Here is a 15,749-nt window from a genome sequence, read left to right on the forward strand (position 1 = left end):
AACATGGATGGATTCAGAAGAAATGGAAAAATTATTACAAAATGATGCCTCGTGTTTGTGGCAGACCCTTAAAATGGTTTCTTCCACGAGGAACCAAGCTGCTCTGCACTGTTTGCATAGTTCATAGAGGAAGTGTGTGCAAAATACAACGTACAAAACTGTCCCTGGGTCCAACACAGCTCGGCCTCAGTTACATAGGTAGCATATAGCTTCTCCTACAATTCTTTTTAGTTTTAAAGGTCATGCATGAATTATCTTGAAAAGTGATAAAAACAAAGAGAACAGTGGAAACATGTATAGACGTGGAGCCTGAGCAATGGAGCAAAGGTATGGTTTCTTTTAGCTACCTTTAGCTACATTTTCACCATTTATGCTAAGACACACACGGGTTGATGTCTAACACAGGCTTCTCTCGTGTCCCACTGACAACTGCTTTTATTTTATAATAACCTACCCGGACAATAACACTTCCATCACCCTATGGAAAAACAAACTGGAAGTTCCAGGGAGCCATTAAAGGATGTTTTCTTAGCAGCCATCAAAAGGAGTCAAAATGAAATCTGTGAGTCAAGGTGGTGTTTGACTGAAGGAAGATACACTGCGCTGACAGGTTGACCCTTTAGCAATGTGTGACTGATGGTTGAATGAGTGCCTGGTCTGCCTGAACGAGCAGAACACAAAGTATTTTGACATAAACACAGGTTTGATGGAGAGGCGCTGTAAACAGACTTCATCCAGATGTCCTTTGCTGGTCAGATTGTGCCTGGAGCTTGTTGTGTTATTGGGTGAGGATTTTGTTAAACTGATCTGAAGGTCTCATATCCAAGGAATTTCCACTGCTTTTAACATCTAAACCAGAAGTAATAAAAGCGATTAGAGTTACACACAGAGGAGCTAGTAAGCCATCGCATATCTGGATGTTAATCCCACAGAGAGTCTCTCTGTTATATGATCTTTTTGCGTGGCCTTTTTACCATGCATGAGTAAATGAATTCATCGCCCACATGGTCCACCAGCACTCACTGAGGCCCTCAAACAAGCTGCAGTGCCCTTTGGTGCCCTATGAAGCTTGCTGCAGCTTGTTGGCCTTAAATCTTTCTCACATCGCTCTCCTTTGTTTTTACTGGATGTGTTTTTTCAAAGCAGTTGTTGCATGTTTGTCAACAATTTCCTCCAATGGCAGCACCAGCAGTTTTATGGAAGTTTACACTGGCCTTCATCCCAGCTGTTATTCCCTAAATAACCTTTCCATGCTGTTCCACAACAAGATGGCAACACTCATGTTTCTGCCTTATCCTCAGTACTTGACCAAACCAGGAACTTTTCTATTGTGTTCTGGCTGATTGAGGCATCACACTGTATGATTATAACTATTTTTATAAATAACCTCTAATTTTCATAATGTTTAGCAACAACACAACTTGGTGTTTTTGCTCAGGTGTTGAATAAATATAAATGTGCCAGAATTAGCATAACAGCTACAGATGCATTTCAATTCAATTTTATTTATATGGCACCAAATCACAACAACAGTCACCTCAAGGAGCTTTATATTGTAAGGTAGACCCTACAATAATACATGCAGAGTATGTATAATTCATATGACCCCCTATGAACAAGCACTTTGGCGACAGTGGGAAGGAAAAACTCCCTTTTAACAGGAAGAAACCTCCGGCAGAACCAGGCTCAGGGAGGGGCGGGGCCATCTGCTGTGATTGGTTGGGGTGAGAGAAGGAAGACAGGATGAAGACATGCTGTGAGGGTGAAGCTGCACAGATGAGAATGGAATTATTGGCCCCCATGGAAATGTAGTTTTTCAAAAGTAAGCTGTGCTGTGAAATTTAAACACAGAAACTAAATGAATTCACAAAAATGGGTCAAAATGATTCAGAACATAATGATTTTTCTTGTTCTGCAACATCACAGTCGGTTTCTGTTTTTGCTGTGATAACTTTTATATACCCGTCTCATGTCTTGGTGGTATAAATAGTTATTTTGTCCTTATCTGCAGTTTGCTGCTAAAGGAAAACAAGTAAAGACACATAAAACTTTATACTGCCTACATTTATTGTGTCACAATGTTTGTTTTAATTCTGTATCCACAGGAGACAAATACACTGGAAGGATGCCAAACCTTCTGGTTAGAAGAAAGTTGACCTAAAGGGAAAGGAAACAAAATAGCCAAACATTAAACAGCTGAAATGACCAGAACAGGTCCACCTTAAAGTTGCAACAACTGTTCTGCAGGTCACCTGAGGCCTGCAAAACAAGCTTGACCTTTCACCTTATTGAAGCTGGTATGACTGACAAGACAGAAAGCCACATCTATTTACGCTGTGGAGGACTTGGAGTATGGAATTTTACATCATGGTTATCAAAGACGTGGGCGCCACGAAAGAGCAAAGAACACAGAAACAATTACTCTGAGAAATATCAAACACTTCCCCCACCTCTCCTAAAACATAGAGTTAGGGTTACCACCTATAATAACTCAGACCTCCAACATTTAAACATGCTGTGATTGCATTAGATAAGAACATTTCCTATATAAGAGCGTGCACTGTGTTTGCCTAGGATACAAGATTAATTAAATCCACTAATTTACTGTTATTGTCTCACCCGGCGCCACACAAATGTTTGTCATTCCAGCTCATTGTCACATCTGTTGCTTGTGTTTGAATTAGACCAATAAAGGGAAGTTCCTCCTTCCTTCCAGTTTATCTAAACCTCTTTGCCTGGCTAAGGCCACGGGGCAGCTCTAATTATGAAGCCGCATGCAGTGCAGACTTTCAGGGTGTGTTTGGGGAGTGTTTGGAGGAAGGAGATGAGTGCTGACGACTCACTGACAGGAGGTTCAGCTGTCTGCATCCATCAATAATCAGCCCAAAGGTCTTTCTACAGCACAGATGAAGTGGTGAGAGAGACACTTGTGGTGTAGTACAGAGAGGAACCTGACGAGCTCGTGCCTGGCTCTCTTATTTTGCTACTGGATAACGAGCGCTGCTGCACAACAGTAGCAGCTGAATTAATAAAGTGTTACATTTTAAAGTCAACGTCAGCTACGTAATCAACACTGTGGTTAAGCAGACGCCTCCAAACATCAGTTAACAACCACGGTTTGCATTTATTTGGATGGAAAGTTGCCTTAATCACACCAGGGTTGATTTAATAGGGGTGAACAAAGCAGTCCGTGTTCAGTCAACTGTTTGGTGAGTTTTCAAGTGGTCTCATATATAATCTTTGTTTATGGACTTTGAACCACAGTCAAAGAACAAACTCTGAGTGTTGTTGTTGTTCTACTCTTAGAGTTACAGGCAGATAGTTCATGTGATGTTTGTTAACCACCATGAATAAACAGCAGACACAGCACTGTGATTGTATGTGCTGAAACACAGGCTCATAGCAGCCAGTGTGCATTGGTCTGACGCTCAGGCTCCACCTGTCAAGGTGGAACCAACAGCAGTCACCTTATAGCAGTAAGTGTGTGGTGTATTAAGTCATAAAGGCAAAGTCAGTGTGTGTAACTCTGGACACACATGCAGTCAGCAGTCAGTTCTTGTAGTTTGCATGTTGTTGGATGCTTGGAAACTTAATGAGTCAAAAACAAAAGACATGATCATTGATTTCAGGAAGTCTTACAGCTCATCGCCTGCTATCAGGTGGACAGTTACGGGTACGGGGGCTGTTCTTGATGAAACTACCAAAACGATCAGCAAAGACTGTTCTTGTTAAGGAGAATGGGATCTGTTAGTGTCTCTGAAATGTTACAGACATTTTATTGAATCTGTTATCTGCAGGTTTGGGAACACGACTCAGCAAACTCTCAGGGTGTTGGCAAGACGGGCTTTTGGCCATCAAGCATGTGCTGAGGAAGGCTCCTCTATGTTAATTGTTTCAACCATCAACTTCACAGTGAGTCTGACTTGTTGCCCTGTGGCCATCGTTTTACCTGTGAGGACCAAAAGACTCCGGGTTTCTCCTTTTATCCCTACTGCAGCCCATCTCCTTGTTTCCCTCGCTGCTAAACTAACTTCTCCTTGTGGGACAATAAAGTTTTGAATTGAATGGAATAAAGACTTAGTAACTCTGATGAGCGCTGGGCGTGTCTCCAAAGGAGCGAGGTTATAGAGAGCTGTGACCAGCAGCAGTCTGTGGAGGGACAAACCATAAACTGCTAACAGGATGCTGGAGGACAGCCTGATTCACAGTGGCTCCAACTTATAGGAGCAACGGATCTGCTGCCATTGTGTGCCAGATACTGCACACTAGCCTCAGATGTCCCCTACAGACCATGCATCGGTAGGTTGGACATGTTTTTGTAGCATGTGAAGATCTAACCGTATATTAGGCAGGGGTGGTTATGGGCTCATTCAACTCCTGGACCTGTGGGTAGATTGGTTTTTACAGTGAGGTTGAATCTATTTCAGTAGGTCTATAAATTAAACTGCAGACGTGGTGGTCTAACGTGCAACAATACAGCCACTGCTCAGTATGGTAAAGATGGGTTGTGGAGCCAAAGACGAGGTTTAACATAATAATTGTCATTAACATGTCTGTTCTAGACATCTACTGGAGTTTTTCTCATCATTCAGGTCCAGTTTTCCGTCTTCCTGTCTGCGTTTCCAATCATGTTCGTTGCTAATGAAAACCCGTCCAGGTGTCACATCACTCCAGGCAGACCAGTTTTATTTTCCCTCTCGTTAGCTTTGCTCCCAGTGACTTACATGGTGGAGGGGACAAGAGAAGGCTTTGCCAATGGTCATGGCCTGACACGTGAACACATGAAAGACCACAAGGAAGTGTTTGCCGTAACCCTCCTCTGCATTGTACCTGTACCTGAGTCATTTCATCCTGGTGCCCGGCCTGGCCGGTGGGCTGGACTTTACAGTACAATCATAGCAGCACAGATATTATTTTGTTGATTGTTGTGTTTGCCTTTTCAACCTTTACTGACAATACACAACGACGATTAAACAAAAACACTGAGGAGAGGCGTTTCTTATATCTGCTGACCAGGTTTATGAATAGAGGAGACATCATTTTACGACTTGGTTACCAGAACAAACGTGATATTTAAAACCAACTGAGGTGCCATGAAAAAGTGTTCACTGCCTTCCTGATTTATTTGTTTTTTGAATATTTGTCTCACGTTAATGATTGAAATCATAAAAAAAATTTCAATATTTACTTTGAATATCTAATCTTCTGTGGCCCTGTGTGGAAGTAAGCTGAGCTGAAGGTGGAGAGTTGGAGAGTCTAGTCTGTGTGAGGGGCAGCTGAGGTTGGGTGCTGTTACAGAGGGTTTGGACATGTACAGTGGGTCTTCTTTACAGCACACTGATGATGGAGTTCCACAGGGTTCTGTGCTAGGACCAAATCCATTTATATTATACATACTTACCATAGGCAGTATGTATAATACTGTAATGTATGTATAATACTCTTGGTAACAGTGGGAAAGAAAAACTCCTTTTAACAGGAACAAACGTTCTGCAGCTGCCTGCTGCGACGAGCTCTGGGTGAGAGCTGCGAGGCAGGGGGGAAAGGACAGGAGGACTCGAGAGGAAGTTCATGGATGATAGGATCAGATGGATGCAGATCATGGAGACGTCTATAAGGAACAGGTGAGAAAAAGTTAAAAGCAACATAACACTTTCACTGTCTTCTGTTGAGTGCCTGCTAACTACCATTCACATTCTGATAGAAGCAGCTTTGGGTTAATACCTTGCCCTAGGATATTTGGCCTGCAGACTAGAGGCAGCCAGGGATTGAACCACCAACCTTCCGATCAGCAGATGCCCTGCTCTACCTCCTGAGCTCCAGCCACCCTTTTCAGCCTAACAGCATCTGAGACGCTTGCTATAATGCTGATCAACTGTTATTCTATTAAAATGACTGTGGAGAGCATGAGCAAATGTTTGGAGAATGCTCTGAGGAGCAGATGTAAGACCATTACTCAATAAAATTGCAAGCACCGTCGTCTGCCAAGTGGACAAATTAAAGGAAGAAAAAACTCTCATCTCAGAGTTAAACAGTTCACGGTGATGTCTAAAATGAAGACATCTCTTTTCATTTTCTCTGTAGTTATCAATATAACCATTGTTTATTATCACAAATGAAGCAAGTCTTGAATATTGAAATCATTTTCTTAAAAAGGCCGTTGGGGACCTTTTGTTATGCTTTCCAAATAAGAATAAGAGACCTGAAAAAGACAAGTGCTTTTCCTGATAAAGACTCAACAAATCACCAGCTAGGATAAGCTAGCACGCTGCAGTTTGGGAAGCAGGCTGACAAATGTCTTGACTGGAGATGTTTGTCCTGGCACCTGCATGGAACAAACAGTCGAGAGCTAAACATGGTCATAAAATCTCCTTCGTGTCCTTTTGGCAAACCTGGATTCAGAATCTTGAGTCATAACGCCCATTCCACTGATGACATGCATGCTATCTTTAATTATGATAAAAAATAAAAAATGCAAATGAATAAAATATAATAGAAATGCAATACAACTGTGTGCCTGTGTGGGGCAGGGATAGCTCAGTAGGTAGAGTGATCCCCACATGATCGGAAGGTCGGAGGTTAGAATCCACTAAATGGTTACCCTGAGATACCCCTGAGCAAGGTACCGTCCCTACACACTGCTCCACGGATAGGTGGCTGCCCACTGCTTCACTGAGTGAATGGGTTAAATGCAGAGGGCTAATTTCCCTGTGGGGGTTAATAAAGTATGCATTGCATACTTGCAGCCTACATGCATTTAGGTTTGTGAGCCTCATGGGCGCTGCTGCACGTGGATCACAAGTTAACCCTAACCCTCTTAGTACAGATACTATATATAATAAGTATATATATGCAAAATGTACTTTACTATATGTATTAATTCATCCTGTCCTGATGAGATGGTCATCTGTCTCACCTGTCACCTGTGTGTGGGGGTGGGGCTAAACTGGCTCTTTTCATGTTGTAGGTTACAACCCCTGGTCTACACACGTATCCTGACCATTAGAAATTAACTTCAAACCATAGCTGGTTGGCTCGGTATTAAAACTAGCAGACACTACAGCAGAGCCAATGCATTGGGGCGATTGTGGCTCAAGAGTTGGGAGTTCGCCTTGTAATCAGAAGGTTGCCGGTTCGAGCCCCGGCTTGGACAGTCTCGGTCGTTGTGTCCTTGGGCAAGACACTTCACCCGTTGCCTACTGGTGGTGGTCAGAGGGCCCGGTGGCGCCAGTGTCTGGCAGCCTCGCCTCTGTCAGTGCGCCCCAGGGTGGCTGTGGCTGCAATGTAGCTGCCATCACCAGTGTGTGGATGTGTGTGTGAATGACTGGATATGTAAAGCGCTTTGGGGTCCTTAGGGACTAGTAAAGTGCTATATAAATACAGGCCATTTACCGTTTTTATTTATTTTAGTGTGGAAATGTAGCGGCGTGTTGGCTTATTCTGAAAACTAGAACGCAGTTTAGCTTTGCCTGATTCAAAGACATGTAGTTAGTTTAGTATGAAATCCAGCTGCTTGTTGTCTTTGCTCAATTTGAAAACTAGCAGCCACTTGTACCTGTTTATTTTGAAAGCTTAGTTTAAAACTAGCCTCCAGTCAGTTTTGCTAAACAGGAAGTTATTTTATTTTGAAACCGGTCCAGAGTTTTGACAGTTGTGCTTTAGCTTTTAAAGCCCAGTGTCTTCAGCAGTCTGTGTGTTTGGTGCTTGAGACTTGGACAGTTACCCTTTCCCATTTTTGGCAACTGAAGCTAATGAGCTGCAGCCAATCCGGTTGTTCAGTCTGACGTCACTAGCCGTGTCTGGGTCTAAACTCCGCTGCAGGTCCATATATCAAACGATCACTGTGGCATTACTGAGAGTTGAAAAACTGTCTAAAGTCTTTCATCTTTAATAAAATGATCAGCGTTCTGCTCTACCAGGTGTAACAACTGAGTTTAACATCCAGGCATCCATGAAAACGGAATTTATGACATTTAACGGAGTTAGAAGTTAGCAGGGAGTTAGCTCGCTAGCTTCTATCTAAATACAATATAGCATGTCCTGACTGCGGGGTTTTGGAAACAAATTAAAACGTACAGCTCTGTTATCACTTCCAACATAAATGAAGACAGAAAACTAAACAGCAGTGACGTTTGTAGGGTTACTGAAGTTTGGCTAGCTGGTATATAATGATGTGCTACGTGACCGCTAGCGACACAGCTATGTTAGCATAATATAAACAAGCTAACTTTTTTTCCACTCGATAAAAGTTAACGTGAGTGTTCTCGGTGGTCAGGAACAAATGTAATCGCATGGCAGGATGCTGTAAAAGGACCAAACTTCAGCCAGGAGAACAACTGAGATAATCCATCCACAATACGAGGTTAGTCATTCATATACTGCTGCATGGGCTGGGCTGTAGTTACATCCTAAGGTTTTAAAAACTGAGCTTAAATAAATGATTAGCGGTAATAAAAGCCGAGGGAGGTCAACAGCGATCACTGACTGTTTTAGGAGCTTTTTGAGATTAAATAGAAGAAAATACATAACATTAAACATGTTAACAACACAAAAGCCATATTAAACACAGACTACTTTAGACCCGGAAGTAGGATTCGTCACGTCATCACTTAACAATCGGATAGCTTTATATTTAGCAGCAGATCCAAGCGCTCTATCGTCTTGTCTAGCTTGGCAGGAAAGCGAATAAGTGCTTTTCCTAAAAGCTCCAGCTACGAGTTCATGTTTGAAACAAAGTGAATAATAAAGACATGGAGTCAAAGGTTCAGTTGCAAATCTTACACAGATCTTTATTGTTCTTTTAATTACATCAAATTGCCGTTTCACTCGTTTTCATCTCAACAACCAGCCAAATCCTGTAGTCACTTTCCCAATCCTTCCTCATCTGCCTTCCCCTACGTACAGTTTCCTTTCATTTCTTTCCATCCATGAGCAACATTCCCCATCCACCTGAGCAGATGACGGGAGTTACACATGTCACACTGAGCGTTTCACTTCCTAAACGTTCTCGTCTTCGTTCTCTTCTGCCTTCAACAACTTTCATCGTCGCTTAGTCCCGTCCCTCGGGACAGTTGCATACATCATGCCGCCTCTTCAGGTGCAAGCGGCGTCCACAACTAAAGCTCCATGCAAGATCCTACACTGAAAAGTGATCCGCCTCATTCTCAGGCATCAGCTTTTTAAGAAACCAACGTGGCTCAGTTCAAAATTTTGTCTTAAACAAAACTCATCATCTCGTCTGCGATATGATTTCATCACGGTTTTTTGCTGACATATCATCTGTTCTGGAATTAAATTAATGCCTCTGTAGTAAATAAAATAAAATAATGTCTGGCTTCTAGCATCTGTTATTTAAGGAATGTATAAAAATAAGACATCTTCTGCTCAGTCTAAAAACCCAACTATGACAGAAATCTGTTTGTGTGGTACACCTCACCTTTTTGGGGTTTGGCTTTTTGTCTTTCACCTTGACATCGGCAAATGTTCAAAAACCTGCCCTAACAGCTAAAACTCTGCTGCTTTACAATACCTAAAACAATACTAGGATAGATCTGAAAATATAAAGTGTATTATCCCCCAAAGAAAGGTCTAAAAGAATGTTTAAATATGAACTTTATAGTAAACAGGATCTGATGCACCAACTCTTTCTTCAAGAACTCAGCAAACTGGCCACACCGAGTGTGAACCGTGGGTTTACTTCTTGTCATGCTTCCCTTTTAGAGCTGAACCACGTGCACCCCCCTCCAGAATACTGTGTCTCTATGGGATGCACTTGGATGGAGGAGTAAGGTAAATAGCTGCCAAGGAGGACAGTAACAGAACACTGCTGTAATAACACGCAGACACTCATAAATGTGCTGTGCGGTTTTATGTACAGGAAAAACAAAGAGGTCCATTCACGTTCTCTACCAACGCTCCACCTCACACCATCGTCTCTTTTCTCTTCCCTAAAGAACACAGAGCCTTCTTGTCCTTTTTGGTTTTATGTGTCGTGGGTGAGGATGACGTCGATGACACGGACGTCGTGGACGACGACGGGGAGCGAGGCGAAGGGGACGCCGTGGTGGGGCTGTTGCACAGTGAGGCGGGGGCCGACTGAGAGCCTGGCTGCGGGTAGTTCTCGTCTGCTTCCTCCATGTGGATGATGGCAGAAACGGAGGAAGGGCGGCGCTTGGAATGGACGCTGCCTGTAGGCGGGCTGGGGCTGGAGGGCTCGCTCAGAGGCCGGTGGACGGCAATGGCACTACGGAGGCAGTTGAGCCACTGCTGCTTGTGGAAGACGTCGTTGACCTGCAGAGTGTGTGACTGTGCCTGGCTCGGGTCTTGGGAACGTACCCGGAAAATGTTCTTGGCTGCAGAGAAAGCAGAGAGCGTCATTAGGAACGGGGGCAAAGTGCTGCTCAGGCTACTAGCGGACACTTTCTGGGACGAGCCTTACCTTTGTCTGCATTGCTGAAGGCTCCTCTGAAAGAGCCGCCCATTCTGACATCGCCATCTTGCAGGTCCTCCAGCACCAGATCCTGCACTGCGATTGGCTGCCGGTACACCTGGAAGCACTGGCGCTCGTTCCTGGTGACGGGGCGGGTCAGGATCAGCAGGTCGGTGAACAGGAACACGTGCAGCTTCTGAAAGAATTTCCAGGAAAAACAGAAACTTTCAAACCAGAGCATCATCTGAGCACATAGCCCGCCTCATGTGGGACGGCAGCCTCGTGTTAACATGCAAAGAGAAGCACCGAAGGACGACTTGGAAGTGTGCGCTGTGCTCACCGTGCCGCTCTTGTTGCGCAGCTCCCCGTGACACAGAAGACTCTTGCACCGTTCGATGCGAGCGTCCCTCTGCCTGTCGTCCAGATACTCCAGCTTGTCGATGTAGTACTGGCACTCGGACTCCCCTTTCTTCTTGTTGATGTCAGACAAAACTCCCTGGATGACAGTGATCTGAACACACAAGCAGCCTAATTATTACATGGGAGAGGCACTATGATGGATCAGTGTGTTGAACCAGTTTGTCTCCTGGACTTACAGCTTCCTGCAGGCTGGCAGCATCGGGGTGTTCTGCTGGAGTGTGTCTCAGGATTTCCTTGAGCAGTAGGGGGTACTTGACCAGGCGGGATCTGGGAATGTCCAGGAAGCTCCACAGGTCCAGTTTCCGACTAAAAGGTGACTCGAGGCACCGCTGCAGGAAGTCCTGCACACGTGGGTCTTGCTTCTTCTGGTCCAGCAGCGCCTTGGCTGCCAGCTGGTTACTGCAGTAGTCTTTGTAGGCATTGAGCCTGGGCAGCTGCAAAGGAAGGAGGGACTCTTTATCTAACTGCTAATTCAAAATACGGTTTTACTAGCGTAAAAGCTTTTGATGGCTCAAAAAGTCAAAGACACTTACCCAGCTAATAACAATTTGCCCAATCTGGCCCACGGTCCCGTCTGGCCCCGTGGCTTTGGAGAGCTGCGCCAGAAGGTCCTCGTGCAGTGGGATGTAGGCATCCAAGTTGCCGAAAATGTGAGTAAGCTCCTCCTCCGACATGATGGACAGCTTCAGCATCGGGTCGTGGTACGCCTGTGGATGGAGCAAAGTGATCAGTAATATCTGGGCAGAGCTTTGGGAGCGGCTACTAAAAATATCTTGGTCAACAGTTTTAGGGGTACAAAAAAAAAAGACAGAGGAACAATCCCTGTCTTTTTATAGCTCCTGGCTGCGCTGCATTCAAAGCCTGCCAGACTGATTTAATCTGTTTGCTTTATATGTACTCCCGCTGCCTCAGAGCTTTTAAAATGACAAACCTTGCGTGCAAGCTGCAGGTCCTCAATCAGATCCTGTTCTCCACGAAACAGCTCAAATATGGCCTGAGGAATGGGAGAAGGCACAGACAGATGTTTTTTTAGTAAACATGTAAATCAGGTTGTCATTACATCGTAGCCTAAACCATAGTGAGCTTAGCCAAGATGGCTGAATGGCTTCTAGTCCAATTTAAACCATTTGACACAAAGACATGTGAACTAGTCTAGCAAGCATGTAGAATTCATCCCTGTCTGGACTCCTGGACTCACCTCTTGCCGCTTGATCTCTTTGGTGGAGAAAGTTCCTTTCTGGTGGATGTCTAATGTCTCGGACCATAAGGTGCTGTTCCTCCTTTTAGGTGGTGTGGGGGCCGCTGCCTTGCTGCAAGGCTTCTGGGGCACGCCCGGCAACTTGCCATCGCCCCGGAAAGAGGCCTTCAGAAAGAAAGAACACCACATGTTAGACATGTTGAAAGGGATGTCCCTGTCCCCCCAATGCGCTGTGTTTCCATTGGATGCCGTGAGCGCTTACCTGGATGGTTTGGCCGAAGCGCCGGACGGCCCCATTCTTTACCGGAGAAATGAGGTTGGCTAGCGACGTCACCCTGCCGAGAGAACGGACGCGCTTGTTGCTGGGTTCCTGCAGAAGGAGGCAAAAACAGAAGGGGAGGTTAGTCGTGCAGTTATTCTATCATAACTCGTGTCTGAAAACCCTGAACGTCTGAAGTGCGAGAGAGGCAGATCAAAACAAATCGATCAGTAACTGTGACACCTCAGCAAAGACTTCCTTGTGACAAAACACGTCAAGTCACGTCATAAATCCTGGTTATGAACTCTAGTCCCTCCTTTAAGACGAGCAGCTGGAGCCGAGGTCAAGCCGCAGGCAGACAGCCTGGCGGAGCGGCAGACAGAGATACTAAGGAGGAGGAAGCACTTCCAGCAGCTGTTGGCTCCATCATATGAAGAGTCCTGAGCCAGGCCAGCCCACTGAGCACAAAGACCCTCTCTCACTGCTGATCTGGAGGGGAAGGGGGTCTGGAGGAATGCCAGGAATGCACGAGACCGTGCTTCTCAGCTGTTCAGTGTCTCTAATCTGCTGCTATCTGCTCTGACAAGAGCGAAAACTCAAGTACAGAGTGGATCTGCTGCATCGCTCAAACTGGGATAAATGATTCCTGATTTACGGATGGAGCTGCGTGGCAGCGTGCTGCTGCTACGAGCAAGAAAAAGGAGCAGCAGTCAGGAATACAGCAAAGTGTTTACGCAGTGCAGCGCTGCATGGGGCACACCACACAATTTATGGCTGCGAGTTGAAACACGCTCTTCAACAAGCCTTGCGTGAGAGAGTACTGCACCTGGGGCAGGTGACCCCCCCAAACACACACAACTCCTCACCCGCCCCGAGGCTGGGAGAAACAGGAATCAAAGAGCAGCAGGGTAATGATTATAATTCCACATGATTTGCATTTTCTTCTGCAGTGTAACATCTTAACATGACAGTAATGCAGTTTTGCCCTCTGAAGATAAAACACATCGCTTGTGTTTCCCTGACGCACACCAAATGAGATTTTGTCCCAGCTCAGCAAATGTGGGAAACAGTACAGCCACTGAGGCTCCGGTCTCTGTGGACGCAGCTGTGGAACAGCTCAGTCTGCTGTGGCTGCGGTCAGACTCTCCACGGAGAACTTAGCAAGCCCTCGAGTGGCGGGGGCCACATGTCAACTGCTTTCCTCTTTTTGTAACTTATCTGTGGCTACCAGACTTGGCTCCCTCTAAGTGATCACCAGTTCATATCTGTGGACAAATAAGTGGTAACAAGTAGTTTTTGGTGTGTTTTTGGGGGGCAGAGGGAAAATAGTGGAAAAGCGTAGTGGCCATGAAGCGCTGTGGACGCGGATAATGAGAGGCCACTCGTCCTGCTCTTTGTATATCAGTAGTTAAACAGGGAATGCTGCTATTCCTGGCAGTCCTGTGGCATTAGAGCGAGTCAGGCTGGAAACCATTCAGATCTGGGCTCAGTCAGTCGAACCCTCCAGACATAATATACATGTAGCCTCCTTCAACTTTCAACCTCAAACTTTTCTCAGCTCCCTCCCTGTGCTTCCTCTTTGATGTAACCTCACATGTGCCAGATGTGTCCCTGTGATTACAGCTTAGAAAATGATGGAAAAAAGAACAGGCACAAATCAAAGGACGGAGGTACTTAGAAAGTCAGCACAGAGTGAAAATACAGGGTTCTACTGAAAGAAAGGACTCAATTCGTGAAGTGTTTCCAGACTTGTCTTTTGCAGAGATTTACTGTCAGTGAAGCCACACAGCCACAGGGAAATACACAGACAGCACCTGGGTTTCCTACGATATCTGCTGCTTTCATTGTAAAACGCATTACCCTTTGAATGCTTGGTTGTTTACTGAGACCCTACCCCCTGCTGTCTCACTGTTCCTGTACTCTTCTGTGTGCTCACTATGGACCTGATCTCCCCATTTCCCACTGAGACTGAGGTGTCTGCTGGGGTGCGTACGAGAGCAGGGGGAATACACAGCCGTGCGTGGGGGAGGTCGTTACTGTTCACAACTAAAAAGGTGCAGTGTAGTCCAATGATTAACTTTTCAGGGTTTGACAGTATCTTAAGCATTGTCCCAAGTGCCCTGGAACAAAGGTCAAAGTCTCTGTGCACGCGCGCACACACACACACACACACACACACACACACACACACACTGTGTACATACGTGAGATAAAAACCAGGGTTAGGTGCTGATTGACTCACAGTGTGATACCTAACACCACACTATGACTTCATTTCCAGCAGCTCTGGTCAAACATTTACAGAGTAAAGTTTCAGCCATCTCACCTCTAACTCCTTGTTGGCCTGGTTCTGGCAGTCTGTCACTTGCAGAGTCCGTTTGATAGGCACCAAGCTACCCACTTCATCGTAAGCCACCATATCTTTCAGTAGAAACACAGTATCCTTTTAATCCTCACGAGTTGGCTTCAAGTAATCCACACCAGAGAGAAAAAAGGTGGCAGAAAATCAAGAGTTATAAGCACGTAAAAAGACGGAACAGATACACCTTCCCCCTGTTTGGCTTTTTCTGGCATGGGGCTCCCTCCTCACTCTGCCTCGCACTCAGCTCTAAACTTTGGTCTGAGGCAGAGCAGGAGGGGAGGACTATATATGCAGGGGAGGAGTCCCGAGGAGGGACAGAGGGACGGGTCTACCTGAGGAAACAGAATGCCTTTGAACAGCTCCTACTCAGTGCAGACAAATAGCTGCCCGCATGCTTTGCTGCTCTATCGAGTCCAAATATTACTATGAAATGTAAAAATGATGGGCAAACGTTACTGCTAAGTGTGGTGGACACACAGCAGGTCCATACTACGGGCTAGTTTCTGTAATTCAGTCAATGGAGCCTGAATTCATTGAATTAAAGACACATTTCTGGAAAGTATTTACAGCTGTATAGTTTATCAATATGTTTACCGATCCACGATTTGCTACATCTGTAGATCCCATAATAGCATTACTTAATCATAAAGGTACCTAGTGACAAACCATTTGTTACATTCTTCTACATTTAGTTCAGATTTCTGATTTTACTTTTAAATCCAAAGTTAACCGAATAGTAGAAAATATGTCCAAGAGAGACACGATCTGTGCAGCAGGGCTCATTAATTACACTGTTCTGCACATACATTAGCTGAATAACTGATGGATACTCTGAGGCATTGTTTCTTTTTACCAAATTCATCAAGATAAGGGCCAGAGGCAGGAAACAGGCTGATTTTTTCATGTTATCCCATCAGTCTTGAGCTCCTTACCTTCAGTCATCTACAGGACAGAGGCTCTTATCATGTGAAGACAGTTTGATGAAGGGCTGAAAGACTAAAACAGTAACTTACTATGATAAAGACATGATTTCACTGCACAGAGAGAGAATGACAGTAAAAAGATAAAACATTGGAATCCG

General features: G+C 45.0%; 1 protein-coding gene across 1 annotated transcript; it reads right to left on the reverse strand.

The window, feature by feature from the left end:
• Positions 1-8,769: 8,769 nt before the first annotated feature.
• Positions 8,770-14,934, reverse strand: net1 (neuroepithelial cell transforming 1). The gene is made up of 9 exons (XM_086269351.1): positions 14,633-14,934; positions 12,310-12,417; positions 12,048-12,212; positions 11,781-11,843; positions 11,383-11,556; positions 11,026-11,283; positions 10,770-10,940; positions 10,439-10,625; positions 8,770-10,352 (listed from the first exon to the last, which is right to left on the reverse strand). The coding sequence occupies exons 1-9, from the start codon at positions 14,723-14,725 to the stop codon at positions 9,922-9,924; spliced, it is 1,650 nt and encodes a 549-aa protein (XP_086125477.1). The 5' UTR covers positions 14,726-14,934; the 3' UTR covers positions 8,770-9,921.
• Between the last annotated feature and the right edge of the window lie 815 nt (positions 14,935-15,749).

Source organism: Aulonocara sp. 'chitande type north' Nkhata Bay, linkage group LG17 (assembly GCF_057382095.1).
Source record: "Aulonocara sp. 'chitande type north' Nkhata Bay isolate Kocher_YH1m ecotype deep benthic linkage group LG17, A_spYH_male_GT1.1, whole genome shotgun sequence".
In the NCBI taxonomy this organism is placed as follows: domain Eukaryota; kingdom Metazoa; phylum Chordata; class Actinopteri; order Cichliformes; family Cichlidae; genus Aulonocara; species Aulonocara sp. 'chitande type north' Nkhata Bay.